General features: G+C 36.7%; 1 protein-coding gene and 1 pseudogene across 1 annotated transcript in view; both read left to right on the plus strand.

The window, feature by feature from the left end:
- Rab3gap2 (RAB3 GTPase activating non-catalytic protein subunit 2) overlaps positions 1-26,884 on the plus strand; it is a 114,675-nt gene that overhangs the window by 32,304 nt on the left and 55,487 nt on the right. The window contains exons 2-8 of the mRNA XM_076872771.1: positions 2,006-2,070; positions 14,374-14,497; positions 15,349-15,430; positions 16,865-16,912; positions 16,988-17,063; positions 17,361-17,462; positions 25,629-25,728. Of these exons, the coding sequence (XP_076728886.1) occupies positions 2,006-2,070; positions 14,374-14,497; positions 15,349-15,430; positions 16,865-16,912; positions 16,988-17,063; positions 17,361-17,462; positions 25,629-25,728 (597 nt within the window). The remainder of the gene's footprint in view (positions 1-2,005; positions 2,071-14,373; positions 14,498-15,348; positions 15,431-16,864; positions 16,913-16,987; positions 17,064-17,360; positions 17,463-25,628; positions 25,729-26,884) is intronic.
- On the plus strand, positions 7,099-8,497 carry LOC143379500 (eukaryotic translation initiation factor 4E type 2 pseudogene; annotated as a pseudogene).

Raw genomic sequence — 26,884 nt, forward strand, 5'->3', positions numbered from 1 at the left:
TTTCAAAATATACTTTCATTGCTTGGACTTGCTGTCTCATGTCCTCTCTAATATTCCATTCCATCTGAGTTAGGTATGCCTTGATTTCTTTCCCTGTCCATGTTTCTGGTTCTTCTAGGTCCTCCTGTATATTTAAGTTGTCTTGCATTTTTGTAATCCTTTTTTCCCTTGTTTTTTCATGTTGTTCACGTTACTTTCCAGCTCTGTTTGACTGCTTTGTAACTGCTTTCTCCTATACATTTGTTTTGGCTTTGTATATCTATGTTGTCTCTCCTTTGTGGTGGGAGATTATGCCTAGAAATGTTGGGCTTTGTTGTACTTTAAAGCTGATTCATTCAATTCATAAAAGGCTTCCAGGTTCTGTATGCATATAGTGATTTGTTGTTTGTTCTTAGGACTATATGTTTAGGTTAGATGCTATGATGGTACGAGGGTTAGTATGTCTTGGATACTTTAGAAGATTGCTCCACTGAAGATGGATACTACCAGGCAATTGGATCAGAGTGTTGGTAATAGCTAGGTATTTAGGAGTCCTATAGACAGCCTCGAGACATTCACCTATTTGCATTTAGACAATTACACGTAATGGAAGATGTAATGCTTGGGATGAAAGTTGGGGGGTAGGGGAATGAAGGTGCTCTTAAAAAGAAAGAAGGATAGAGAGATAGATTAGAGGAGAATGAAAAGAACAACAAAACTTGAAACTGGAAAGAAAGAGAGAAGGAAAAGAGGAGAAAGGAACAGAGAGAGAAGAAGAAAAAAAAAATATTGAAGTCTTAGAGATCCACTTTCTTCTCTTCCAGTAGGCGGAGCAGTGCCCTCCGAGCGGAGCTTCTGCTCTCTACCTGCTGATAGCAATCCCTGTAAGGCGTTTCCTGGGAGTCTCTCAGACTTGTCAGTCCAGAGCCGTTTCACTTCTCCAGTCCTTACCCCCCTTCCTCCTGTCATCCAGCCAGCTAGGTCCTGTTCCCCAGAAGCGGTTCCCCAGAGATCTAGTTACACTTGCAGTCCCACCGCGAGTCCCATTTAAGCCCCAGTGCTGTGGTAAACTGGTGGCTAAGACCTTGGGAGTCACCTCTGGTGATATGGGGGTTTCGGGTCGGGGATCCCCTCTGCTTCCCTACAGACACGACCCCTGAGAGGTCCCTGAAGTTTCCTGGCTGCTTGTATCTGGATGGGGAGGGAGTCACACACCTGCTAACGTGCATTCTGCTGGGAAGGAATTCTGTCGGCCGAACTCCGATGATGTCACCTCTCTGCTATGGCGTGCCCCAGGCTCCTTGCCGGGGTGTCCGAAGGCAGGGGTGGGACTGGTCCGTCCCTGGCTGGCCTCAGCTCCTGGCTCGCTATTTCATGAAGGCTTGGCTAAAGACTTCTTCCTGCCAAGCTGCGTCTCGGAGGCTAGCGGGACCCAGTCCCGTTGGCTGCAGGCGGATGGACCGGCAGCCGCGCCCACGGTGCGCGGACTGCATCTGGTGGATCTGGACCTCTGCGTCTTGTGGCAGGGTTTCGCTCATCTGGGTCAGACTGATGCTTCAAAAAATCCTAGTAGCTCCCGGCCGGTCTCTCTTCAGTGAAATTTTGCTGGGAGATTCTCCGTTGGTAGAATCTAAGCGTTATCTATGCGTCTTTATGACCCCATCACTGGGGGGGTATTGAAAGCGCTGCCTCTCCGCCCGCCGCCATGTTGGATCCTCATTTTAAAATTTTTAAGGTCATCTTGCTGTTTGACTTAAATGTGGACGTACTTAATGTCCAACTTCTTAAGATCCAAATAACTTGCACATGATTTTACTAGAACATACATTTGGGAATTCAATAGGGCTAATATTATCTGATCATTACTACAAGTCACAAAATTCTGATGTAGTACATTTTGCCTTAGTTTTCTTCCATATGTCATTATTATAAAGGGATGGGTTGTATTATGTATAGAGGAAATGTTTTTAAAATATTTTCAGCCCTACATTTCATATAAGCACTTTTTATCTTTTTTAAAAAATAGGTAAATCAACAAACTGGGAAGATGATGGTTGGGGAGCCTGGGAAGAAACAGAACCCCAAGAACCTGTAAGTCTTTATAAATATTTGCATGTTTTTTGATAGGGACGTTTTCCTTTTGTAATGATGGTGAATGTTTCAATATTAGGTTGACATTTTAAAATCTATGTCAAGAAAGTTTTTATGTTTACTTAATAGTACCTAACTTGATACTTGTTCTTAAGGACCTTAATGACTTTATTGTGTGTCTTGTCCACGCTATAACATTGAGACTGAGTACTTTATAATTGCTTATAAATACTGAAGTTTAAGATCAAGGAGCCAGTATCTAGCAAGGCCTCTTTTTGCATCATCACACTGGAGAAGGCAAGACAGAGAAAGGGAGAAAGAGTGTTTGTGAAAGGGGACCAAACTCAAAATGACTCCTATGATAATGAACCCACTGCTTCGATTGTAGCATTAATCCATCCACTCTGCTCTCATGGCCTAATAACCTCTTATTTGGCCTCACTTTCACATACTGTTGCATTGGGGACTAAGTTTCTAACACATACTTTTTTAGGGATAATGCAAACTATAGCAATTGGCTAGAGGGGAGTGGTTGTTGTAGGATTCTTTATCTCTCATAATTTTTTTTTTTTTAAGACTCTTTTACTTATTCATTCAATAAATGTTTGTTGTGCTCACCAAACTGTAGGCATTTTTCTGGGTGCTAGGAAGATAGCAGTGAGCAAGTAGGTAAAGTTCCTGTGTGTGTTATGATATTTTTATGTATGTGTAATTGAAAATCTAAGTTAAACTGGCTTAAATAAGAAACGTTATTAGATCACGTAGAAGGAGGTCCAGAGACAGGATAGCTCCTAGATGGGTTGATCAGGCAATTTAACCGTATTAGCAAGTTCTTCCCTTTTGTCTACTTTGTACATTCGTGTTGGCTTCATCCTGAGACTTGTTTCTCTCACAAATGTCATGTGGAAACATGTTTCTTCATTCATGACCAGACAGAGAAAAAGAATTTGTCTTTCCATGACTCTTTAGGAGAAAGGTACAACTTTCTCAGAATCCTCTACCAAATCTTACCTTAAATTTTCTTGGCCAGTATTGTGCTACATGTTCTCATCTAAACTATCCACTGGCCAGGGTTATGAGATTTTTCGTTGGCTAATCAAACCATCCTTGAAGGTGGAGCATAAGAGGGTTAGCTTTTCTCTGGCTACACAGAAAAGGAATTGATACCTGAACAAAAAATCAGGATTTTTTTTTTTTTTTCTGAAGAAAGAATGAATATATTTACTGCGTAGGCCGTCTTATAGTCCTTGTTCCCAGGAGCTTACACTCTAATGGGGACAGAGAAATAAAAAAAGAAAGACAGGTGAAAATTATTAAGTAGTATATTCAGTATTAAATAGTATATTAAGTAGGTATTCAGAGAATTCAAATGGTTATGTGACAGCAAGTGATTGAGTGACTACGATAGCTCAGGGAAGGCCTTTCAAAACTGAGATCTAAAAAACAACATAAAGTCAATGAGGTGAAGATCTGGCAAAGAGCACTTTAGGCCAGCTCATGTGAAACCTCTGAGGCAGGAAAGGCCTTGGAGTTTGAAGGAACATGAAAAAGTCTATTGTGGCATTGTAGGACTGCTCCAAGGTCCAGTCAGAGAAGTAAACATTTGTTATGTCAAGTTTAATGAGTTTGGAGCTTATCCTAAATGTTTTGGGAAACCAAACTTACCTGATTTCTGTAGTTTTCCTTGAAGTCTCTTTAAATAGGTTGAAATAGGGAGCGAAAGTGGAGGCAGAGAGACCAATTAGGTGGCTGTTGCTATAGTTTGAGAAGTGAGAGCATCTTGATTAAGGTGGTAATAATGAAAATAAGAAATGGACTCTGGATAAGTTTTGGAGATGACATTAAGACTTGCCAGTGGGTTGGTTATGAGAGACAAAAGGAAAATGAAAAATCAAGAATAGCTTCTTTATTCTGGGGAATGGTATGAAATAAATAAAACTTGATTGGCAAAATGTTGACATTCTCAAAAGTTGGGTAATAAGTATCATTCTGTTTATTTTTGTTAATGTTTGAAATATCCATGATAATTTTTTTAAAACTCTCCCATGTATTTGACTTGAATAACTGAAGGGATGGTGTGTCCTATTGAGTTGGGAAAGACAAGAAAGATAATAGGTATGGAGGAAAAACACAAGAGCATCATGTGCTAAGAATAGGAACGTGCTCATGTTATTGAGACTTATGGAAAAGCTCCATGGGGAGATCAAGTACAGGGAGCCATTTCTGAAAACCTCTAGGAAAATTGGGACATGTTGAATAGTATTGAGTCCTACCACTGCAGCAATTAAATGCCTTGTCCTTTGCTGTTCTAATGCTATGTTAAAATGGATACTTGGCTACTCTGTCTCTGCCTTCATTAAAACTGACTGGGTTCTGCCTAGAAATCTATGAGCTTGAGGTAGTTTCCCACAAAGCAATCGAGGAAGGGCCTTTTCTCCCCATACATGTTTGTGTGACTGCACTGGGCATATTTTATAATTATTTGCTTTTTTTTTTTATGTTTTAATTAGATCAAGGCTTGGGTCTTGATAATGATAGGAGCCAAAGTAGGCATTTTAGAATATGTATTCTGAAAGAAAGTGAACCAGTACCATTTTAACCTGTAAAAAAAAAAAAAAAAAAAAGGGATGCCAAACCCTGTTGGAGCAGAATAAGAGATGATACCTAGAAATAGCAACTGCTTCATGCATCATTTTAATTTTTATAATATCACCAGAGAGATCCTTTCTTTCATTCCTGATCTGGATAATTTGTGTTTTCTCTACTTCATTCTCAGTCCACCTAAAATTTTTCAATTTTGATTTTTTTTTAAAAAAAAGCTATTTCAAAATTTAGTTTTAATGATTTCTCTATTGTTTTTCTGTTTTATTGACTTTATAGCTTTAATCCTTTTTACTTTGAGTTTGAATTGTTCTTTGTTTAGCTTCTTAAGATGGAATTTTAGATTACTTATTTTAAATTTATCTTCTTGGTTTTTTAAAAATATTTTTTTAATTGTCAATGGATCCTTATTTATATGTGGTGCTGAGAATCGAACTTAGTGCCTCACACATACTAGGCAAGCGCTCTGCCACTGAGCCACAACCCCAGCCCCTAAATTTATCTTCTCTTGTAATATAAAGCCATAAATTACCCTCTAACTGGTGATTTAGTTGCATCCCACAACTTTTGATATGTTATATTTTCAATTTCATTCAGTTAAAAATATTTTCTGATTTCTTGTGTGCTTCCTTTTTTGATCTGTGGGGTTAGTTAGAAATATATTGTTTAATTTCCAAATATAATAGCCTCCCTGTATTAGAGAGGGAGGATACATCTCAAGATCCCCAGTGTATTATGTCTGAAACCATGGATAGTTTCAAACTCTATATACGTTGCCTTTATTCTATATATACATACCTGGGATAAAGTTTCATTTATAAATTAGGCATGATAAGAAATTAACAACAATAACCAGTAATAAGATGGAATGATTTTAATAATATACCATAATAAAATTGCCAGCATCATTACCCTTGCACACAAGCATGTGATACCTAGACAGTCTCTTGCTAATAACTGAGGTAACTACTAAGTAACTAATGGGCAGGTAGCACATACAAGTGTGATATACTGAACAAAAGGCATAATTCATGACTTGGTCATATTGGAGCATATTGGAGTGAGGTAATCTGAGATACCATCATGCTACCCAGAAAAATGCATAATTTAAAACTAATGAATTATTTATTTCTGAAATTTTTTATTTAATAATTTTGGACTGATTGATCATAGTTGATCACAGAAAGCAAAACCACATATAAGGGTGGGGTACTACTGTATTTGTGATTTTGACCGATTTCTTTCTAATCTGATGCTGCTAGAGAACACATTTTGTATACTTCTAAAACTTGTAGATTTATCAACACTGTTTTATGTCTTCGTATATGTTTCATATGTATGAAAAGAATATGCATTCTTCTCTTAATTGGTAAAGAGTTCTATGTATTTCAGTTGGGTTAGGTTGGTTGGTAGTGTTATTTATATCTTCTATACTCTTTTTTTTTTTCTTCATTAGTTATATCTATTACTGAAATAAGATCATTGAAATCTACATCTGTTATTGTGCAATTGTCTAGTTCCCTTTTCAGTTTTTGTCAGTTTTTGCTTCTTGTATTTTTGGATTCTATCAGGAAGCACATATTATACATCAATATGAATGTAGATGTATATGTGATACCTCATTCGGAAGTAGTTCTCTTTATCTCTAGTGATGTTCATTATGTTAATGTCTATTTTGTCTGATACTATAGCCACTCCAGCTCTTTTTTGGTCACTGTTTTCATGGTGTATTTCTTTTTGTCCTTTTAGCCTATTCATATAATCTTGCCTTTTAGTCAGTCTGACAATCTTGACTTTTGATTGGAGTGAATAATTTATTTTTATTTGATATAATTATTGATATGGTTAAATTTATATCTGTAAAATTGCTGTTTGTTTTCTATAACTCATATTTTTTAAATTATTTTTTATCCTTTATTCTTTTGTGTTCAGCATATATTTTTATTGTACAATTCAGTTGCTCAGATTTTTAACATTTTTGTTATATTAAATACAAATTATGTTAATATGATTCACATACTATATAATTTCACCTTGAAAGTATACAATTTACTGTTTTTAGTATTCACAACTTTGTATAACTATTACTATGATTTAATTCCATAATATTTTCATCACTCCAAACAGAAACTCATATCCATTAGTAGTCGCTCCCTATTCTTCTCTTCTTCCCAGCCTCAACCACTAATTTAATTTCTGTCCATAGATTTGCCTGTTCTGAACATTTCATATAACTAGAATTACGCATATTAAAACACAGACTAACTTCTGTTTAGTCATAATTTATTCTGTTTCATGGCCTTGCTGATATTTTTTTGCTTGTGATCTTGGATTCTTCCTCTCTTTCTTTATTTCACATTCACAGCTATATCAGGATTAATAGATTTTACTCAGTTAAGATAAGACTTCTGTTGTTTTTCAATGGTTATGAACAACCTCAAAGGCATAATTGGCTCCAGAGGTATAATAAGAATCAGAGTAAAATTTGGCAAATGTGTGAAATGTACAAGTACAAGCTCTAGTCAAGGTAACAGATATTGCTGCCCAGTAGAAAAATAGGGAATTGAAAGGAAACTTGCTACTCTCTTTTGCTAAGAATAGTCAGCAAACTCAAAACCTACCTTCTTTGAATGCATTTAGGTCTTATCCACATTATAGAGGACACCAGAAGTAGAAGAAGTATAATATGTTGAAGTCAGGCATCATTGTATCAAGGTGCTGTAAATGTAATGATAAGGTTCTCTATTGGTTGCCAACAGAGGATGGTAAACTTTTCTTCTTTGTTAGCCTGACATTTGGAGAGCTGTTGTGTTTTGATCAATAGGAATACTGCAGTGGTGTGTAGATAAATGACAGATAGAGGTAGCAAAGAGTAAAGTGGAATAGGAGCCAGTGCCACTGAATGCTGACCTGGTGGCCAATTGGCTGCTATTAAGTTCAGCAGAAAACTGTAAAAACTCCAGGGTGCTTTTTATCTCCACAAGTTGTTAGCTCTTTGAGAGTAGTTTCTCATTTTTATGGCATTAGAGAGTAAAGGGCTTTTGTATTCAGAGAGACTTAATACCAGGGATCCAGAAGAGGTCTTTGTAAGAAAAGAGAAATCCTCTTTAGCTTTTTCTGGTTCCAAGGTGTCAGCTATAATAAGAGCTTAGTGAAGAAAGTGTATTCTGGACTCAGCAAAAGGTACAAATTCAACACCTTGAAAGATGATGACAGTGGGGACCATGATCAGAATGAAGAAAAGAATGCACTGAAATATGGTGAGGGAGAAAAATCAAAATAAGACAAGAGTTGGACTAGTAGCAAGAGAAAGGTTGCTGTCCTTGGACCGGCAGAACATTCCCTTTAGTACAACTATATACTTCCTGGGACTCCATGAGAACCCCAGGCTCTGCTACCAGCTCACCCAGCTATGAACAGAATATCAAACAGATTAGCACCTTGGATTCTTTGGAGCAGTTTTGAAGGTTTTTATAGTCATATGATATGTCCTAAGGACCTGATGGCCACAGTAACTTCTATCTCTTCAAAGAAGAAATTAAACTCATGTGGGAGGATGATGCATATAAAAATGGTGACAAGTGGATCATTCACCAGTGGAAGGGCTTGGCTTCCCATTACTGGGAAAATCTCATCTTGGCCATGCTAGGAAAATGGTTCATGTTTGGTGAGGAGATCTGCAGGGATATGGTCTCTGTTTTCAGGTGGACATTATATTAATATGGAATAAGACTTCCAATGACTGAGCAACCTAGCCCAAATCTAGGATATACTTGAGGGAGTGCTTAACCTACCTCCCAGCACCATTGTGGAAACCAAAAACTGACAGCATCAAGTACATGCTGAAAGGATAGGGACATGTCCCTGAGCTTAGCAGAAGGAGCTCTGTAGTTGGCCTAGGCTTGTAGAGTGGGGGTGGACAGGTTCCCCTTAGGGTTGTGGCTACTTGCTGTGGTTCTGATTGATGAGGCTCCTTGCCCACCTATTCTGCAGGGTGCTTTGAAACAGAGCTCTTCTGTAAGAACCCAGTTGCACTGCTTGGTTTGTTTTATTTCTATATTGCCTTTCCTTCACTAACCACTATCTAAAAATGGGTGTTTTTAAAGATAAATTCACTGAATAATAAAGTCTTTTTCTCTACCAAAAACTGAAAGAAAGGCCAGGTGTGGTAATCCCAGCAGCTCAGGAGGCTGAGGCTGGAGGATCACAAGTTCAAAGCCAGTCTCAGCTACTTAGTGGGGTCCTAAGCAACTTAGCAAGACCCTGTCTCAAAAAAAGCGGGGGAGAGGCTGGTGATGAGGCTAAGTGGTTAAGTGCCCCCTAGCTAGGTTCAATCCCTGGTACCCCCCTCCCCCCCAAAAAAAGTTGAGAGAAAGCATATTCTAATATCTACGCTCAGCAGTAACTAGTGTTACATTTAAGAAAGTATGCATCAATGACACTGGCAGTTCTCAAAGCTTCCATGTTTTCCATAGATATTTCATGCCCTTATTTGTCTGTTGAGGCTACCATAACAATATTGTAGTCTGGATGAATCAAACAACATAAATTTATTTTTGTCACATTTCTGGAGGCTCAACATCCAATATTAAGGAGCCATTAGTATTGGTTTCTGATGAGGCCTTTCTTCCTGAGTTACACTGTCTTCTGTGTTCTCACTTACCCTTTATTCTATACAAACATGGAAAGAGGAGTGAGTTCTGGTGTCTCTTTCCCTTATAAGGATATTAGTCCTAATAAAATAAAAACAAGGGTAGTCAGTCCTGTAGGATAAGGCCCAAGCTTCAGGACCTCTTTTAACCTAATTATTTTCTTATAGGCTCTATCTCCAGACACAGTCACATTGGTGTTGGAGCTTCAATCTGTGAATTAGGGTAGAGAGGGATATAATTCAGTTCATAACAATGCCCAAAATAATGGATCTTTGTCAGGTACAATTCTAACTGGACAAGTGAAAAAAGTGACTTCTCACTTGAAGGAAAGAATTCATGGAAGAGAATGAAAAGGCAAGCAGAATAGGCTTTCAAGATGGATTGGGGGGCTGGGGATATGGCTCAAGCGGTAGTGCGCTCGTCTGGCATGCGTATGGCCCGGGTTCAATCCTCAGCACCACATACCAACAAAGATGTTGTGTCTGCCGATAACTAAAAAAATAAATAAATATTTTAAAAAAAAAAAGTTGGATTGGGATGGGAGAAAAATCAAAACAAAGGTTTTCTTTTATACTAATTAGAAAGGAAGGCAAATGTACTACTGCTTGATCCTATAATTAATGGTAGATAGTTTTGTCCTGTTTTTTGTTTCTTTGTTTTTACAAAGTGTTACAAGGACTTTTAGTTGAAATTATAGTTATTTTGCTATAGGAATTAGTGATAGAGTAGAATGTTTTGCTCAGCCTTGTGCTATAAAGCAATTTAAAGCAGTTTGGAAGAAGTTTGAAAAGGCTTAATTTTAACTGGCTCTACAAATAGCAGGAGAGATCTGCAGCACCAGGTGTCCCTGACTCAGTCAGGCTAGGTGAGGACCCATAGCAACCCCCTAGCAACCTCCAGTCAGCATGAGACAGGGAAAATACCTGGGATGCCAGCTCTCAGGATTCTCAGATCCATCTCATCTTTGCTTTGATCTTCTATTGCCTAGAGCAGTAGTTCTCAGCCTGGGGCAATTTTGCCTCCCACCCCAGGGGAGAAAGTCTGGGGCAGTTTTGTTTGTCAGGCCGTGGTACTACTGGCATCTATTGGATGCAGTCTAGGATATTACTCACCATCTTGTAGTACATAGAATAGTCCCCAACACTGAAGAATTATCTTGCCTAAAATGTCAAAAATTCTGAAATTCAGAAATCCTGGCTTAGAAACATTTACTATAAACTGCTTATCTTAACTTGGGAGAAAACAGTTTGTGGTGGTGTTATGGTTTAGATATAAGATATCCCCCCAGAGCTCCTGTTAATGCAGGAATATTCATAGGTGAAATGTTAGATTACGAGAACTGTAACTTTATCAATTCAACCTAGTTTGAGTGGACTGACTGGGTGGTCTCTATAGGTAGGTGGGTCATGGCTAGAGGAGGTGAATAACTGGGGGTTGTGCTCTGGCAGGGTGTGTTTTCCCTGTGGCCCTTTCCCTCTCTTTCCCTCTCTGCTTCCTGACCCTGCCATGAGCTGAGCAGCTTCCTTACTCAGCCTTTCTGCTGTGATATGCTGCCTCACCTTGGGCCCAGAGCACTGAGTTGGCTATCTGGTCTGAGACTTGTAAAACAATGAATCTCAAGTAAATTTTCCTTCCTCTAAATTGTTCTTGTTGGGTGTTTTGGTCACAGCAATAAAAAAGCTCACTAAAACACATGGCTTTTCAGTACTTTTTAAATAATAAAATTTAATTTTAAAAATTTAGAGTACATCATAGTTTTAAGGGCAAGTATTATCTTGGGCAACTTTCATCTCTAGAGTGTGTGTGAGAGAGAAGAGGGAGGAAGTAACTGAAATCAAGTGGGTTATACAGTCATTATTATTGCTACTTATTAATGTTTTAAAAGTTTTAAAAACAAGACAATTGGGGGATGGGGGTAGGGGGAGTGAGAGTGAGTCAGTGTGCACAGATCTGACCAGGTAGCCTCACTGCTTAAAAATGCCTTCAGTGGCTCCCCATGTCCTTAAAGATCAAATCCCTCCCTACTCTCTCTGTAACCTGGGGGAAGCTGTCATGATAATTCTGTTTTCCTGTCCCAGAATAGGTGTAGTAATAGAACTCTATATAGTTACTCTGAAAATTAAGATATATGTAAAGGGGTTAACATAGTGTCTGGCACATAGAAAGTGTTTGGCAAGTGTTCCTATGAAAATAACCCAAGTCACCAGTGTCATCCCTGCCTCAGTGTTCTTGATGTAGTTGAACAGACCCATACATACATCAGTGCCAGAACACTTGTTAATGGACGCACTTTATGCTCAGGATGGTGCCAAAGGATTTCTTTATCATAAGAAGAAATTTCATGTCACTGTGCTTGCTTTCTACATCTCAACTTGCTTGGGTACAAAGTAACATTGCAAAACAATTTAAGACATGTATTTTTTAATCCTTTCATTCTTTGTTTGCCTTTATATATCATATGTTCATTGTTTGTCTCCTGATATACCAAGGACTTTCTTCTTTTCGAGGATTTATTGAAAGAAATTTAATTACGTAAAATTTCTTCTCCACCTTTACCTCGCCTGGTTCCCTGTTTCTGTTTTATTTCATTTTTGTTTTTATTGGTTTGGTAGTAGGGATTGAATCCAGGGTGCTTTACCACTGAGGTACATCCCCAGCCCTTTTTATCTTTTATTTGTGACAGGGCCTCACTAATTTGCTTAGGGCTTCCTTAAATAGCTAAGGCTGGCTTTGAACTTGCGATTCTTCTGCCTCAGCCTCCCAAGTTGCTGGGATTACAGGCATGTACCACCATGCCTGGCCGGTTTTCTATTTTAAATTTATGTTGTAACAAAGCAGATTTTATTCTGATTGTAGCAAATAGGTAAGTCTATGAGAAAACAACATATTTTTACCACTCCATAATTTTTGAAAGTTTCATTTGGGCTTGGTTTTTGTAATTAGAGGCTTTTTATATTTTTTGATCTGATACATCAAATACTGTGCCTTAGTCACAAGGAACAATTCAGAATTACATATGACTGGGAGGTTGCCGTTGTATAGGTATATAGCTGCTCCCCATGTTGCTGTGAATCAGAAGAGATTTAGAGCTTATATTAAAAGCACAAAATCCTTGCATTTTGTGAAAAGCTAGCAGCATTCCTGAGAAGCACTACTAAAGGTTTATATCTAGATTTTATGGCATATCAAACTCTAATGATGATATGATATAATGTGGTAATATTTTTGTGTCCTATTTTTTATAATATGAAATTCCCACTTATATGCATCAACTTTACTGTGGCAGATTAAAAGCATATGCTGTTAGTCCCATAGTTGTAAGGAAAGACAAAATGGAAGAGAAGACATAGAAAATGTAGCCAGGCACAGTAGTGCACACTTGGGTATGCCTGGAATTCCAGTGACTCAGGGGGCTATGGCAGAAGGATTGCAAGTTTGAGACCATCTTGGGCAACTTAGAAAAACACTGTGTCAAAAATTTTTTAAAAAGGAGTGGGGCACTGAAGATGTTGCTCAGTGGTAGTGCATCCCTGAGTATAATCTCTGGTTTAAAAAGGGGGTGGGTGGGTGGGGTTGGAGTGAAATATAATGAAGATTTTGGGTTTTTTTGCCTCTTTATTCTCCTGTCATCAGTAGATGAAACCAGAATACCAAGCCACATGAAATTTCATTTTCTGGTTTTATATAACTAAAAATTTACATGTATGAGCTGGCTGAGGGTTAGGGATATAAACAATGATTGTGGCATCATTAAAAGAATTTTTTAAGCATAAAAATGTAATGTTTTTTCTAAATGAAAGCAGCCTCATACCTTCCCTGCCTTACTCTCTTGAATTCAGTCTGTAAGATAATACATTAGGTTGAGTAAGGTAGGAAGAGGTAAGTAATTTAGTTATACAAATATAAAAGATTTCTGCATGGAAAAACAGAGCATTGGGAAAAACTATTTGGAAGCTCTAATGTTCAAAAGGCCAATTTTCCCTTATGTATAGAGGATGTATAAATCAGTTCAAAAAAGAGCAGCAACCCAACAGGAAATCTACAAAGGAAAGGGGCATTTGCATACTTTTTTACGTATGCCTATGAGAAAATATTTTACACAAAAGAGAAAATACCTATTCTTACTCATACAATTTAAATATATACTTTTTATGTATTAGATTGACAAAGATACAGAGTTAAAATATCTTTTGAAAAATATGTGCAAAAGCAGGCACTTTCACATTTAACACAGCATAGGTGGAGAACAGTTTCAGCATATGTAGCAAATTTATTAATGCACATTACTATTGACCCAGATATTTCATTTCTAATAATTTGTCAGTAGAGAGATAGTTAAATAAATTTGTTGTATCTGTAGATTCGAATACTATGCAGCCTTTTTTAAAAGAAAAAAAACTTGATGTGCAATGAAGTCTAAGATATATGTTAACACCTCAGATCAAATAAAAAGTAAGGTATCAGATTTTATCAAATAATTTTACATCTCTTAAAGCCATAACAATCATCAGGTAATTTATTCTTTGCCCTTGAACTGCTCGTGGCATAGCTATCTACCTATGAATAGGGTTATTTAATAAATTTCCTAATACTGAGTCATTCCTAAAGCGATCCCTTTGTGACAGTCTTCTAATGTCTTACGTGTTTATATTTAAAACTTTTGCATTAATATCCCAAACAGATTTATTTATAGTGGGTATTTTGTTGGTCATTTTGACATATTTTGTTAAGGAATATTATAAAAACTCTATAAAAGAATTGGGAATTTTTCTTTTTGCCTTTTTTTTTAATACTCTTTGCCTCACAAGGAGGACAAGCTAAGTGTAAATACTCATTTTTTTGCATTTATAATAATTGTAGGGTTGGGGGTATATCTCAGTGGTAGAGTGCTTGCCTATCATATACAAAGCCCTGGGTTTCATCCTCAACTACTGGGGGGGAAAAAGTTACATACAATTTCAGTGTAGCTAATGAGGCTCAGTAGGCCAGCCCTAAGTTAAAAGAGAGAGGGGAAAAAAGGTATAATTAGTAATTTTCTTTCTTACTGAAGGAAGAAGAAGGAAATATTTGCAAAACACAAAAAACTTCCTGGCTTCAAGATTGTGTTTTATCTTTATCTCCCACCAACGATCTTATGGTTATAGCCCGGGAGCAAAAGGCCGTGTTTCTAGTGCGTAAGTACTCTGTCATTTTCTGCATTCGTTATTTTCATTCATAGCATAGAACAGAAAATGGATTAGGTGAAAAGAAAAAATGTTATTTCTGTTGAATGTATTGTATGGTGGCATCTCTAATCTGTGTAACACTTTTATTTCTTTTCTCTATCCTTTCTTTTTCTTTTTATTCTTGTTTTTCTCTCTTAGCTGCAAGATACTTAAACTGTCTATCTGGCCCTTCAGAGGAAGTACTAGGTATTGCCCACTTTTTGCAAAGGGACAGCCAGTGGTGAAAATGCCACTGATTCTATTTTAATACCAATATGAGTGGGGTGATTTTCAACTGTAATTTGAAAACTCACAGTACTATATACATTTTTGTTTGGTGCATAAGTTTTTAGCTCATGAATTTTTTTTGTTCAAGATTAAAATTAGGAGGTATATATAAGATATGAAAAATCTCATTAATCAAAATAAGGTTATACATAGAACAGATATGGAATGGTCTTATAAAGCAAATTTCTCCTCAGTAGAATAAATCTAATACGAAAATTTTCTCAGCCATCTGAAGATAACAGTAATTTTACAAATAAAATAGTGTGATTCATAGGAATTAATAGCTCTATTCTGCATTATACGGGTTTAATAGGATGAAGGAATGACTAAAAACTAGGGACCAGCTGGTTTCATAAAATTCTTTAAAATTTTTCGTAACTATTATATTACGTTTTCCTATAAAAAGACACAAATCAGTTAATACAGAACTATTACGTTTTTTACTCGTCATTCTAAAGGGAAAGATCAAAATATATGAGTAACTGTCTTAGTATGCTATAATATGTAACATGTGGCATCTTAATTTTTTTCAGCAAAATGGAAATATAGTGATAAAGGAAAGGAAGAAATGCAATTTGCTGTTGGTTGGAGTGGTTCTTTAAATGTCGAAGAAGGGTAGGTGTCAGTTAATTTTTTTTTGCTCTTGTGTTAATGCGTATTTAAATCTTTTGACTTATAACTGAATCTGTTAAGAAGTTTCATCATTTTAAATGTTTAAAAAATGTATATGCATCTCAACTTTAGAGATTGTAGACAATGGTCTGGCCAGCAAATTCTTATTGTACTCATGATATTTCTTTTTTAAAAATCTGTTTCAAAGAGGATGAGAGTTCAGAAAGAATCCCATAAAATCCTTTTTACATTTTGTCTTTTCTCCCTTTTCTTCATTGCTAGTTTTATTCATCCAGAAAGCCAGGCATTCATTGTGCTCTCTGTTTTACCAGTATCAGGTTTGTACTGAAGGATACTATGCTACATTAAATCTTAAAACTCACAGTTGGGATATTTAAGGTTTCTGCTGACCCAATAAACCTTTTTAAACCATGATCTCTGTAGTAATTACATGATGGGGCTACTAGTCTGGAACCTTGAGCCAGGAACTATTTTCAGTTAAACTTTTATGATTGGAAACTCTGATCAGAATGGAAAAGATCCTCAGACTGAATTCAGAGAAAAGATATCAACCAGAAGGACTTAGAATATGTCTGGCATCTTACAGATACTTAATGAAGTGTTTTCTATTATCAGAATAAATTGATCACAATTCTCTTAGTTTCAGCACTTAAAAGACATTTTTCACAAATACAGAACAAAATAATACTTTAAAAACAATAAGCAAAAAGATTAATTTTCTTCATTGATTACCTACTGTGCTATATGGGGCAAAAGAGTTTATAATTACTTGAAAAAAGCTGGTGATGGTCCCAAGGTTTGACAGGTAAAATAAAATTCAGAGTTGTTTTCATTTCAAGGTTTAGTCTGAGCTCTTGACAATATTTCAAGTCCACATGTCCAAAAAAATCTTTTTTAGGATATCAACCCTAACATGTGCTTAGAAAGAAGGAAGCAGGTAGTCGAAATACTGTGTCTCTAATATATCTCTAGAAATACAATTTACATGTGATGTGACTAGCAGTTCCTCCTACCCTCAACCCTGCCCGTCACCTTGAACAAGGAGGTGTGTTGAAATTCTCAGTTGATATGAAAGGAGAATGGATGGTAGGAAGTGCCTGCGGGTGATCATTTGAGATCTTCTAGGTTCTGTATACAGTCTTTTGTGTAAGCAAAGTTTTGCTTTCTTTCATGTTTTCATGACAATACAGAGTAAAAAAATGCCGTATTTTATTAACTTCAAATGAATACAATGTTATATTTTATTGTGAATGAATATTGTGGAGTTTTACTGTGTCTTTACTTGTGCATTAACTAAAATTGGTCCACAAAGTTCACTTTCCACTTACTACCCTTTAATATTAAACTTTAGAAAAATAAAAACAATTGATAGTTTATTGGATAACCGTCTGATTTCAATCTTATTTTTGTTTTCAGGGAATGTGTAACTAGTGCTCTTTGTATCCCTCTAGCAAGCCAAAAGAGGTAAGGATAAATAAGAGTTGTGTGTTTTCTTTACTGTGCATGAGATATTAAGATTGTAAATTTTATTTGTAACAGGAGTTCCACTGGACGTCCTGACTGGACCTGCATTGTGGTGGGTTTTACTTCGGGTTATGTACGCTTCTACACTGAGGTGAGTTGAATTTTCAGCAGGTAGAAAAGACTGCAGTATTTCTTTATGTATCCCCATATACTAGTTTGTGACTGATGTTTATAAATGTATAATTGATACTTCATGGGGATGGAGGCCAGGATAGGCATTATGGCCTTCCTATGGATGATATAGAGAAAAAAGCTGTAGTCTTCTAAAAAGAGAGTACCTGATATCCATGGAAAACTGCTGGGGAAATGATACTCCCTGGCAGCCATACCTGTTCATGTATATTGGTGAGGAAACAAGCAGAGCTTGTTTCTCTGTGCTTCCTTCTAGAATGGTGTACTCTTGCTTGCACAGCTGTTGAATGAAGATCCAGTGCTTCAGCTTAAATGCAGAACCTATGAAATCCCCCGACATCCTGGTGTGACTGAGCAGGTAATAAAAAGATCATGTTCAAAGTGATAGGGATATTACTCTGAAACAGTTTCTCCCCACCTTTTTGCATGGAAATTTAGAGAAGTTTTTGTCTTGTGGCACAGTTAGCTATGCTTTCACATTCTAGAGAGATAATCTATTTGTAGCTGTTTACAGAATTCTAGTCTTGCTATAATTTTTAAAAAAATATTTATTTTTTAGTTGTAGTTGGACATAATACCTTTATTTCAGTTATTTTATGTGGTGCTGAGGATCAAACCCAGGATCCCGTACGTGTGAGGCGAGTGCTCTACCCCTGAGCCACAACCCCAGCCCATCTTGCTGTAATTTTTTAATGAAGTATTATATTTCACTTTATAATAAAAGTAAAATACTTAGAAGTCAAGAAAGTTTCTTATTTTTTGACTTTAATAGTGACTTAAGGCAAAAGTGTGATATGTAACCTTATGATCTTTTTTGATTAGGTATCCAAAATTACCCATAGTAAAAGAAAAGTTCTGGTCTTAGTAGTACTGCTACTTTGTAGTTACCTTTTTTTTTAAGCAAAGGTTGTTAAGTTTTTATAGAGGAAAATGTGTTTTTTTCTATTTATTGGAAGATTTATTGTTCAGTGTGAGACTTTCACTTCTTCCTAGGTTCCTTGTGAGATCTTGGTTTTCTCACAATCAAAATATAATTGTAGAGCTTAAGCCAATATGCTTTTATTTGGTTTGCAGTAAAGATAGTCAAAAGTATATAGCATGCCTTTCTTTCGTTAAAAATTTTTAAAATTTAATTTAATACATGACAGTAGAATGCATTTATACCCTTTATATACATAGATGGGATATAATTTCTCATTTTTCTGATATAATTTCTCATTTTCATGTTGCAGAATCATATTGGTCACGTAGTCACATATATACATACAGTAATAATGTCTGATTCATTCTACTAACTTCCTATCTCCACATTTCTCTCCTTCCCTCCCATTACTTCCCTCTACCTAATCTAAGGTAACACTGTTTTTCCCTAGTGCTCCCCTCCCCTGCCTTATTGTGAATTAGAATCCATATATTAAAGAAAATATTTGGCCTTTGGTGTTGTGGGATTGGCTTATTTTGCTTAGCATGATATGCTCCAACTCCAACCATTTACTGGCAAATGCCATAATGCCATAATTTCACTGAGTAATATTTCATTGAGTATATAAACCACATTTTCTTTATCCATTCATCTGTTGAGGGACATCTAGGTTGGTTTCATAGCCTAGCTGTTATGAATTGAGCTGCTATAAAAATTGACGTGGCTGCGTCACTATAGTATGCTGGTTTTAAGTCCTTTGAGTATAAACTAAGGAGTGGGATAGCTGGGTCAAATGGTGGTTTCATTCTCAATTTTCTGAGGAAGCTCCATACTGCTTTCCATAGTGGTTGCACCAGTTTACAGTCCCACCAGCAATGTATGAGTGTACCACATCCTTGCCAACTTTTATTATTGCCTGTATTCTTGATGATTGCCATTCTGACAGGAGTGAGATGAAATCTTAGAGTAGTTTTTATTTCCATTTCTCTAACTGCTGGAGATATAGCACGCCTTTTTCTTTTTTGTATTTCTTGACTTCCCCAAGATTTCAAGTGAACAAATTATATGTATATTTGAACTTAAATTGTATGATAGAAAGATGGGAGCTATAAAAGAGATTTCATCTAGTAAGAGAGTCTAGATTAATATCTGTTAATACTGATGAATGAATTAATGATATAAAGGTACACCTAATTGCTGATTTATAGGACAGAATAAATTCTGTACAAGTTTTGATTGGGGGCAGGGCTCAATTAAGACTAGGACAATAAGAGCAAATTTCTCTGAGGAGGTGAGATTTGAATTAAGCCTTGAAAATGGGCGTAGAATTTAACTTGAATTTTAAATGGAAACAGGGGCACTATGTCAAGTAATCAAGAGAAAAATGAGGGAAGATTTACATGTAAAACCATGTATGCAACAACAAAGAAATCATGATAGGAAATAATGAGAAACTGCCTCTGGAATAAAGAGAGCAGCCAAATTTTGCATTAATTTGAAAGCTATGTCAAAATCAGAATTGATCCAGGAGTTGAGAGAAGCCCCTAAAGATTTATGAAAAGGAAGTGATACAATTAAAGTGATTTTGAAGGACTGTTTCTTCAGAATGAATTGGAATTGTTAGAGACTGGAATTGGGAAGCCTAGGTTATCTGGCTTTTTTTTTTTTTAGGTTATCTATAATAGATGTTGAGTGTTGGGAACCAAGAGTAGTATTGCTATGAGAAAAAAGAAAGGATCAGTACAAAAATAATTTTGAAGGAACAATTGACAATACTTGGTTATTATCTAGAAATGTAGAGTATTAAAAAGAGAAATGAGTCAAACATAGCTCTAAGATTATCATTCTTAGAAGTGCCATTAACTAGAGGTGACTGCTTTTGCCATAAATTAATGGGGGTGATAGCCAGTGTCTCACTGGGGGGTTATTCTACCTGCTGAGAAGGGTATAAGCCACCTGAAAACTTAAAAGTCTAAAATGATTAATGAAAAACAAAATCAAATAGTATAGATAAATATATAAATATATTTATAAATATATATTTATATATACTTATATAAAAGTGGAGCCCCTGATACATGCAGTCCACACAAGAGCTGGAACTAGACAAAGGAAAGATGGCTCCCATGGTTTATTTAAGGGGTTACATCAAAGGCAGGGATAAGGTTTCAAGGACGGGTCTTGCTTTCTGTTATCTTGCAGTCAGCAGGTTGATTAGCCATCTCAGGTGCTGTGTAGGACATGGCAGAGCAGGATAAAAATTCACAGTGTTCCTGGGCAGTTGACCAGAGGAAATGTCCACTGGTCATCCCCAAACATCAGATGTTTCTATCCACTAGGCTTTGATGCGTGGTGACCCATATGCAACCCATGGAAGCTTATGACAATAAATAAAGGTTGTTAAGTGTGGCCTGGGCATGTTGAATTTGAGGCAGTGGTTGGAAACAAAATGAAGACACCAGTATCATGTAATGATGCAAAGCTAGTATGTAAGCACAGAGATTAAAATGGAGATGATGGCTGAAGTCATGGATAATGAATTCTCTTAAGTAAAGGGTATAGGAAAATAAAAGTATTGCTGAAGACTTAAGTCTAGACTTAAGTATTCATCATGAGGAGATAGAAGTGAAACTGTTGACAGCAACAAAGAGCATTTGGAAATCTAAGATAATGATACAAAAAAACTGTTTTCCATTTTTCTCCAAATTGACTGTATAGTGAAGATCCTTTAAATGCTCTAAATTTGACTGTCTATGATATTCATTTTTGAAACTGATAGAAAAAATATAACTAACATTTAGATGCTTATGATTAGCCATACAAACAAAAAAATAATCTTTTAGCTGAAAAATAATTTTTATTGAACACAGAGAAGGAAGTCTTGTTGTTACTCTGTATGGTACATAAGCATCTCTGAATCTGACACATCAGTTTCTATGTATATATCAAAAACTTGCTATTTGCTTCCTTACTGTATACTTCCAGGTCTATCAGAGATCACAGGTGCATATTTTTAACTCAGTTCTGGGGGCAAAAAATGCATTGTAAGGGCAACAGTGAGTCATTGCAGGGGAAGATTCCAAGAGAAAATGAGGTTTATTTCTGGAATGTCAAAGAAACTACTTCTGTGGCCTTTGAAAAAATAACAAAAACACTTTACACAGTATTTTTTAGCCTTTGGCATTTATGTCAGTATTTTCTTCAGGAAGATTCTGGCTTTGGAGATAGTTTACCTGCTGGTGGTGAGGACCTTTTCTCTCTTCTAGCTCCTTCCCTGCATCATGCTCAGTGGACCATCATGTGAGCAGGCATGCCAGCTCCCTTACCCCTGGCTCCTGTTTCTTGTGGCCCCAAACTTTCTCTTAAAAGTATAAGTACCCTAATAGTCTAATAGGAAAAGAGGCAAGGTGGACTTCTAAAGAAGAACTATAATTGGCCAAAAATCATGAGAATATGTTGAGCCTTAATAATCTAAGAGCTTGCCAGGGGACCCAAGATGGCAGGCTAGAGGCAGGCTCTAGGACCTGGGATTCAATTAGCGGGAATACTGTTTCTCTGTGAATGATTAGAGAACCCCAATAGCTGCTCCCACTCAGGAATCCCAGCACCTTGTATTGCAGGTCTCCAGGCCTCAGCATCAGCATGGGACTCCTGGCCCCTGTTCCCACACAGGACACCCAGCCACTGCCCATGCTCAGAACCTCCCGCCTCCATTCACATGTGGACCTCCATCTACCAATGTGATGCTCCCCCAGTAGCCTCCCATTTTGGGGCACTGCAACCGCTGCCATAGTCTCCTACACGTGGTAGACTGCACCTGGGGACACCACACAAGGTCTAGAGACAGCCACCAACCACAACACTGCACTCTCCACAGAGCTGCATCTCTGAATACACAACCTAACGCCACCGCCTGGCCCCATCCGACCCGACATCCCATCACTGAAAGTAGCTGCCTCCATCTTGGTACACCTTTGTCGCCATCTTTAGTAGGGGAAACTGCCAGCTTGGGACACAGGCTAGAACTTAAAAGCAAATTCAAGGTACCTAATGTCCCCAACTCCCCCCTCTCTCTGGCCTCTGCTAACCCAGCACAGTGCTTGTGGCTACGTGGCTGGTCCATAGCTCACAAAACTTGGTCTTGAACTGCCCAATACAAAATAGCTCTCCTTGACAGGTATGCAGTCCACAAGACCTCTGGAGAGAAAGGTTCCTGATTGGGGGAGTGAGAAACAGTTTAGAGACTAAATTAGAGACCAGGAATTGTGAGGTCTACAGGTGATATAAGGAGATAAGGCCAGGTGTCCACATCACACCAGCGGGCCCCCAAAAGGGTCCTTCTGGTACAGTCTCCCATCAGGACCCGGCAAGTGCTATACCCCACCTCAGGAGCTCTGCCCCCAGGACCAACCATCCCACCTTAATAACCTTCACCAACCTGAGGGTAGAGATACCCAACCTATTGGATGAGAAGGGAAACAGGAAAGATACTGATCTCCAACAAAAACAATCCTTGTATCTTCCTTCAAGATTTTATTTCTCTCTCTCTCCTCCCACTCTCACATCTCCAACATTTGTGAAACCAAGTAGTTTTCATTAATTAGGCTACTGAGGACCAGGATGTCTGAATAGTATATTATAGTTGTGTTGTCTATTCTTTTGTCTCCTATTTTTACATTTTTCTTAATTTTTGTTTGTTTTCTGTATTCTCTATTGTCTTCCCACTTGTCTCCCCCAAGATTCTTTTCTCTTTTTTCTGCTACTACTCATCTTCTTTAGATTCCTCTTTCATGCTTCCTGTGGTCTAATAACTCTATATCCTCACTTCCTACTCCCTCAACATTTCATCCTACACCTTACTCCCCTGTCTTTGTCTGCCATTAGATACTGTAGACCCTTTTGGAAACCTACTATTAATATTGTAGATAAAAATTGAACTTTCTGTATATTGTGCAAAACCATAAACATCTTAACAGGAGCTATTTGGTTTAATGCTGTATATTGTTGTATATTGGGATCTGTTAATATTGTTCTCCCCCTTAAAGGAGAACAACTTTGCAGGGACACTATAAGCCTATAGGTTGAAAACTGTAATGCCTCAGATCCACAGTGCTAGGAGGGAAGACACACAAACAATGTGAAAAAACAAAGGGAGAAAGTGCCCCAAATAAACCAAGATACTGCATTATTAGAATCCATGGCCAGGACAGCAGAATAAATGACAGAGGAGGAGTTCAGGATGTACATAATTAAAATTTTCTGTGAATCAAAGGATGATATAAGAGAACAAATACAGGCAGCAAAAGATAATTTCAATAAAGAGCTACATAAGCAAATACAAGAAGCAAAAAGAGATTACTTCAATAAGGAGATGGAGGTTCTGGGGAAAAAAAACAAACAGAAACCCTTAAAATAAAACAATAAACCAAATTAAAAATACAATACAAAGCATTGCCAACAGACTAGATCACTTGGTATATGTGCTGCCGAAGCGAGCACAGACTAGATCATTTGGAAGACAGTAAAGACAAAATATATAATCTTGAAAATAAAGTTGACCACACATTAAAGATGGTAAGAAAACCATAAGCAGAACATTCAAGAATTATGGGATAACATGAAAAGGCCAAATTTAAGAATTATTGGGATAGAGGAAGACATAGAGTTCCAAACCAAAGGAATGGACAATCTATTCAATGAAATAATAACAGAAAAATTTTCAAACATGAAGAATGAATTGGAAAATCAAATACAGGAGGCTTATGGGACACCAAATATACAAAATCACAGCAGATCCTCACCAGCCACATTGTAATGAAAAAGCCTGGTCTACAGAATAAAAATAGAATTTTAAAAGCCATAAGAGAAAAGTTTCAGATTACATATAGGGGGAAACCGATTCTGATTTCAGCAGATTTTTCATCCCAGACTCTCAAAGGTAGAAGTTCCTGGAACAACATATACCAAACTCTGAAAGAAAACGGATGTCAACCAAGAATCTTATATCCAGCAAAATTAAGCTTCAGATTTGATTATGAAATAAAAACATTCCATGATAAACAAAAGTTAAGATAATTTTCAACTAGAAAGCCTGAACTCTAGAACATTCTCTGCAAAATATTCCATAAGGAGAAAATTAAAAACAACAATGAAAATCAGTAAAGGGAGATATTACACTAAAGGAAAAACCAATCAAAGGAGAAACCAAGTCAAGTTCAAAACTAAAAATAAACAAAAATGATCAGGAATACAAATCATGTCTCAATAATAACCCTGTATGTTAATGTCCTAAACTCATCAATGAAATGACAGAGACTGGCAGATTGGATTAAAAAAAAAAGACCCAACAATATGCTGCCTCCAAGAGACTCATCCCTTAGGAAAAAACATCCACAGATTGAAGGTGAAAGATTCGGAAAAAACATACCACTCACATGGACTGCAGAAGCAAGCAGGGGTTTCCATCCTCATATCAAATAAAGTAGACTTCAAGCCAAAGTTAATCATAAAGGATAAAGAAAGATAGGAGAGTGGTTTGATCTGCTGTGTCTTATGAAGATGATGATAGCTGTGGGGCATGTGGGCTATAGACAGCGAGAGTGGAAGCAGGAAGTTAAATTGAATGTTCACTAACAAGAATTCGTTAAGCAAATTTGGGTACATAGCTAGGTGTAGTGGCCTGCACCTGTAGTTCCAGCTACTTGGGAGGCTGAGGCTGGAGGATTGCTTGAGCTTAGGAGTTTGAGGCCACTATGGTTACCATAGTGAGAACCCATCTCAAAAAAAAAAAAAAAAAGAAAACTGGAGCCTTGGCAAAAAAAAAAATAATTAAATGATTTGTTTACTTATTAAAAGGGAAAATAGCATTGTCATATTATTGCATAGTAAAATATCTGTTATAGAAGACTATGTGGTAGCCTGGTGTGGTGGCATCCGCCTGTCATGCCAGTAGTTTGGGAGGCTGAGGCAGAAGGATCAGGAGTTAAAAGCCAGTCTCAGGAGCTTAGTGAGTACCTAAGCAGCTCAGCAAGGCCCTAAGCAGCTCAGCAAGACTCTGTCTCTAAATAAAATATAAAAAATGCCTGAAGATGTGGCTCAGTGGTTCAGCACCCCTGGTTTTAGTCCCCAGTACCAAAACCTAAAAATAAAAATAAATAAATAAATAAATTTAAAAACACTGTGTGGTAGTTTTATGCAAATGTGTAAAAAATATATTTGAGAATATACATTGGGACACATTTTGAGATTTTAAGTGCATTTTCTTCTTTCTGTATTGCCTGTATCTATGTAGTAATTATGTTTAATTTTTATGAAATGGAAAACATTTTTTTTAGTGTCTATTCTGAGACCATGTTCCAGAATATACAAAAGCTCATATTTGAGAGGAATTTTAAGTATTTGGCCAAAAGATATTCTGAAATTAATTTTCCATTTATTTTTATTATTCCTGTGTCTTACGTTGCTTTGTGTGTTGGGTAGTTGACTGATGAGTCAAAGTGTTTTTGCTTTACGTTATTTATGACATTCAGGTTTTAACTAGACATGTTCGTTTTCCATTTCTATTTAAGAAAATTTATTTTGTTCTTTTTATTTCTAAAATAGAATGAAGAGTTGAGTATCTTATATCCAGCTGCCATTGTGACTATTGATGGATTTAGCCTCTTTCAGTCTCTTCGTGCTTGTCGAAACCAAGTAGCAAAAGGTAATTTTTTGGCAAGAAATATTTAACTAATGTGATGTTGCTTTATTTAATGTGAGCTGCTTTCAGAATTAGTATGTCTTCTTAAAAGAAAAGAAAACAAAACAAAACAAAAAAAAACGACTTTGTATCTTGATTTAAGGAAAAGCCTACTTCTCTAGTTATGGAGTGCACTGATAGGTAGAGAGCTTAGAAAGATTAAGTCAGGGGCTGAATGGTGTTCTTTGGAGGCAGTGGAGAATGGCCAGCACAGGAATAGTAGGCTTTCTTCACTGACCCAGCAACATATCTTAGTTAGGAGAAAGATTTGCCCTGTATTACAATCAGCATTGGGTCAGGAATTTGGTTGCATCTGGCAAATTTCTCAGTAGGTCAGCAGCTTTAGGGCCAATATACTATAATCCTGTGATTCTACCTTATTTCCTTCCTTTCTAAGGACATAGTGTGTGCAGGAGACACTTTCCCCACAGAATGCAGGGCCCAGCAGTCAGCATCAGCCTCTTTTTGCTAACTTTGAATAGTTACAAATACAAAAAAGCTAGAGGTATATATACATATACATATATATGTATATATACACATACACATTACACACACACACACACACACACACACACACGCATACATACATACATACATACATACATATGATGAAAACTGCACAAATAATAAAGAATTCTTACTTTCTCTCCCTATAGTTTACATTATAATGCTCTTATATCTTAGGAAGAGGATCTTGTTTTTCACTATTGTACCATTGATTGTAAGGTGCACTATTATCTCTAGGAACAAAAATAGTACTATTGAAAGATACATCTCTCAATTTTAGAGATGTTAAAATATGAGGAAGAAAAATCTTAAATTCAGTGAAAATATCAGAAGTAGAGCTTGTTTAATCTTTCTTTTAGAGATTGGATAGAAGAGCTTTAGCCATTTTTATTTTAACTCCTAAATGATTGAAGTTACTCCCTAAAAACAGTTTCATTAGAATATGTTTGCTACTTCATAAAAGTCATTTCTAAATCCAGACCAAAAGATGCAAAATAATTTGTTCTAGGGCAAAAATGTACCATTTTATATTGCAATAGAAAATTTTTCTTTGTCTCTTTTAGCAGGTTGTGATTGATAAATTTCAGAAGTTTTGGTTTTATGGTTCTTT

This window comes from Callospermophilus lateralis, chromosome 13 (assembly GCF_048772815.1).
Source record: "Callospermophilus lateralis isolate mCalLat2 chromosome 13, mCalLat2.hap1, whole genome shotgun sequence".
Lineage (NCBI taxonomy): Eukaryota > Metazoa > Chordata > Mammalia > Rodentia > Sciuridae > Callospermophilus > Callospermophilus lateralis.